General features: G+C 30.3%; 1 protein-coding gene across 1 annotated transcript; it reads left to right on the plus strand.

Annotated features, from left to right (window-relative positions):
• Window positions 1-217: 217 nt before the first annotated feature.
• LOC107951308 (transcription factor MYB108) lies at window positions 218-1485 on the plus strand. The gene is made up of 3 exons (XM_016886309.2): window positions 218-513; window positions 591-720; window positions 818-1485. The coding sequence occupies exons 1-3, from the start codon at window positions 345-347 to the stop codon at window positions 1257-1259; spliced, it is 741 nt and encodes a 246-aa protein (XP_016741798.1). The 5' UTR covers window positions 218-344; the 3' UTR covers window positions 1260-1485.
• Window positions 1486-4780: the final 3295 nt, after the last annotated feature.

The following is a 4780-nucleotide window of genomic DNA, read 5'->3' on the forward strand; positions in this document are numbered from 1 at the left end:
TTAAGTGTTTATATCCTATTTTTACTCTTTTTTATGAATGTACATATGACATTTAGATATAATTATCAAGTATCCGATAATCACATTAAATCTTAATTAAATATTTTCGATAATTACTTTTTTATTCACGATATTAACACTCAAAATCTCACTTATATCCATCTGTAAACCCCCCCCCCCCCAACTCTATATATCACCTCCACTTATCTAATATCACCATAAGCTCAGCTTCATTGTCTACAACAACACTAATCAAAATCCCCCTCCAGAAATAGAAATAACAATAAAACTCTCTTTCTGTCTCTTTGTCTCTTAGATTCCAACCCTTTCTTCTCCCAAAATCAATGGAAGTTTACGAGAGAGGTTTCTTCTCCATATCTGAAAGTGGTCACCAAATTGAAGAAGAGATGGACGTAAGGAAAGGTCAGTGGACTGAAGAAGAAGACTCCATGCTCAAGGCTTATGTCACTCTTCACGGTGAAGGTCACTGGAATTCCGTCGCTCGTTTCTCAGGTATTTTATAGTTTCTCCCGCCATTTATTTATGCATCTTTTTGGAGTTTTCTTGTATAAATTGTAACTATGTTACAGGGTTAAGAAGAACAGGGAAAAGTTGCAGATTGAGATGGCTAAATTACTTGAGACCTGCTGTTAGACGAGGCAGCATCACCCTTGAAGAACAATTATTGATTATTCAACTCCATTCTGTTTGGGGCAACAGGTTTATTATTATTATTTGCGAATTCAATAAACATATATATATATATGGTGGGGTTTTTGTGAATTTGTCTAATTTTGAGCGTGGAACCCTGTTTAAGGTGGTCGAAGATTGCCGAACACTTGCCTGGAAGGACAGACAATGAAATAAAGAACTACTGGAGAACCAAAGTCCAGAAACAGGCAAAGAAGCTTGAATGCGACGTTAACAGCCGCAAATTCAGGGACGCCTTGCGCTACGAGTATATCCCTCGTTTAATAGAACAGATCAGCCGTGCTAAACAGGAGTCACCCTCTGGTCAACTCACCTATGGAAACGAAACTGAGTCGGTCCAGGTCGACCAGAGTCTCCTACCTGAGTCTTCGTCGGAAATCCAAGTCACATACGGTTCAACTGTAGCAGAGACATGGGGTATAGATGAGCAGAGCAATAGCAATGGTTGGCTTGGTGGTGGAGATTACTGGATGGAGAGTGAGTGGTGTGAAGAGAATATTTGGTTCTTACAACAGCAGCTTTATGATGATGAGGATAATGAGATCTAATCAGACTAATCATATATATGAATAAACCAAAGTAAAAAAATGAAAGGGTTTCTTTTGGAGATTCTGTTCTCTAATGGACTCTTTTTCTTATGGAAATTCACAACTTTTGGAATGTAAATATTTCACTCAACAATCAAAAAAGAAAATGTTTGGCATCATCACGACAAATAATAATATTCTCTACTTTATCATTACAACAGTTTAGTTTTGGTTAAATTCCCATTACATTAATTTACTTTTTTTTTTGTTTACGGAAGTTAATTTGTAGGAGTGTTCAAACTTCGATTAAAATCGAATTAATCAACTGAATTGATCTAGTTCAGTCGGAGATTGGTTAAAAGTTTTTTGGAATTTTAATTAACGGTTAATTTAATTCAAAATTGGATAATTAATAGAATTAACCTAACTTAATAAATAATTAGACTATTACTAATTCGATTAATTCAGATAATTCAGTCAAATGAATATTATCAATTTATTTTTTTATGTTTTATACTTGTTTTAACAAATATATATATATAAATTTTGGTTAATTTGGTTAACCGACCGAATTAATCGAAATATTTTGGTTTGGTTAAGTTTTTTTTGAAAAAATTTCGGTTTGATTAACAGTTAAAAGATTAAAAAGTTTGGTTAATTCAATTAATTCTAATCTGGTTTGGTTAACAGTTTGAACACTCCTACTGTTCGGGCTGAAGTAACATTTAGGTATAAAACCCTCTTAATGACGACTCTAGGATTTCAAATTTTAAAATTTCAGTCCTGATCAAGCAATAATGTTTAAATTCGTTAAATTTTACTATTTTCAAAATCTGATGCAACAAATATATTATTGCATGCATAATATCATATCAGCTTATTATTTTCACATATTACTCATAAAAAATACATTTAATGTATTTCATGGTTGACATATGCGTAAAGAGAAATTCAAAAAGTTTAGGACTAAGCATGATCTGGTTGGAGAACATAGATTACATCTACAACATTACACAGAGCGCAAGATTAAAAATAGAATTTAACTAAACATATTTAACTATTATTGTTTGGGTTAGACTGAAACTTCTAAATTGGAAAGTTAAAGAAACTAAAATGGACTTATTCAAAAAGTATAATAACTAAATGTAATAGCCTAAAATTTCAGTGGTGTCGGAACGGTGATTCGAGATCACTAAATCCGACGACTGGGATCAGAAAATTAAAATGAAATAATATTTAGAAGTGAGAGAGATGTTAGAAATATTTTAAATAGGAGAAATTAAAATTTAAAGAGAAATTATTAAATAAATTAAGTTGAAAACTAGGTATCGAGACCTCGATCTAGTAAAACCGAGCCAAAAATAATTTTATAAATATTTATGGATTGTTAGTAATATGATGTTAAAATTTTGTTAGAAAATTTTATCGTTTGGATGGTTAATTAAATAAAAAGGACTAAATTGTAAAGTTGTAAAACTTGTGAAAGTGATTAAATAGCTTAAGTGTCTAATGAGGAAGGACCTAAAGAGAAAATTTTCCCAAGGAAGATATTTTGGACGGCAATAGCTGAGAAAAAGTCAGGAAATTAGTGAAATAAGGGAAAAATTGGAATATTGCCAAGATTCACTAAATAAAGTTAGGACTAAATTGAAACTATTTAGGTTTTTCTTCATTTTTCTTCTTTCTCATCAGCTAAAAACGCCATAAGAGGCCTGGAACAAGCTTATTTTTAATATTTTTGCATTATGTGAGTTTAATTCTTGCTTTTTATTTGTAATTTTTGTGTTTTTAAAACTTTTACAACTAGGTCCTACTATTAAATTCATTTGTTTTTTATTCTATGAGTTAAATTGAAAGTTTAAATGAATAATTTATGTAAATTTATGATTATTTATCATGGATTTTAAGTTTTAATCTTATTATATGATAATTTTATTAAGCAATTTTAGTGGAAATTGATTTTTAGGACCTAATTGTGAAAAGGTTTGGAATAAGTTCTAATGCTGAAATTATGATTACAAAGGTTATGAAGTAGTTTAAAGTAATAGAATAAAGTGTTAATTGAGAAAATTTAGTTCAATTGGAGGGTTAATTGAGTAGGGACTAAATTGTAAAAATTGTAAAATTTGGGGTAAAAGTACAATTTCGAAAATTAAAGTGCATAAGCTGTAAATTAGAGTAGAATTTGAACAAATACTAATGAAAAAATGGAAAAATTATATATTATAGATTAAGAAATCGAGGATAAACAAAGAAATGAGAAAATTTCGGAATAGTTGCAGAAATCTCTATAACTACTGCAAATTGTTCCGGGTAAGTTCGTACAGTTAAATTATTAAATTTAAATATTATTTTATGAATGGTGATTAATATTTATGTATGTTAATTGTTGAAAATAAGTAAATTATGTACAAAAGTTATGAAATCGAACTGAGTATTTCAGAGGAACGGAATGCAGGAAATGAGTACAATCGTTCAGTGAAAAAGATGAATTGACGGTAAATTACCCAAGTAAATCGAGATTCAGCATTTGTTGTGAATTCTCGTGTTTTCTTTTCGTTTAGCTCTTACGAGCTTCCGTTAACTCATCAGGGATTAATATTTATGTATGTTAATTGTTGAAAATAAGTAAATTATGTACAAAAGTTATGAAATCGAACTGAGTATTTCGGAGGAACGGAACGCAGGAAATGAGTACAATTGTTCAGTGAAAAAGATGAATTGACGGTAAATTACCCAAGTAAATCGAGATTCAGCATTTGTTGTGAATTCTCGTGTTTGCTTTTCGTTTAGCTCTTACGAGCTTCCGTTAACTCATATGAGTTTCAGTTAACCTTTTTGGGGTTTCAGTTCAGCTCTTGTAACACCCCTACCCGTATCCATTGCCGGAATAGGTACGAGGCATTATCGGAGTTTACTGAACATTTTCAGATAATTCTGAGTCATTTATTATTCATATTTTGAAAATAATCATAACGTCTCTTTATTGGGCCCTCGAAGCCCCAAACATACATTAAAAACCAACCGGAATTAAATCAGGATCATAAAAAAAATTTCGCAAAATCTTAAATTTTATTTCATCTAAGTACTTACCATTTCAATGCTTCTTATAATTAAACATGTTACCATTCAATCAATAGCTTGACCTTTGTCTAAGCGTCAAGCCACATCATTGTTAGTATACTTGCACATATTTCATATAAATTCAACATTGATATACTTATTTTCTCGACATGTCACACCTGAGTTTAATAATTGTCTTTACTTACATAATTTCCTTGTATCAACATATCAAAGATAATCATATATGTACATGTCATGAAACATATCATTCTCTTACCGTTTCTTCATAAGCATATATCATTCATTTCATTATATCAATATTTCATGCTCCATCATTTCCATATATTTTATGTATATTTATTTCGGTAATAGCTTATATCAAACTTTACATAAATTATATTCCATGTACTTATACTTATTTCGTTTATCTATCTTCATAATTATTTGATATAACCATTCGTCATCTGATACATATTACC

Source organism: Gossypium hirsutum, chromosome A12 (assembly GCF_007990345.1).
Source record: "Gossypium hirsutum isolate 1008001.06 chromosome A12, Gossypium_hirsutum_v2.1, whole genome shotgun sequence".
Taxonomy (NCBI): Eukaryota; Viridiplantae; Streptophyta; class Magnoliopsida; order Malvales; family Malvaceae; genus Gossypium; species Gossypium hirsutum.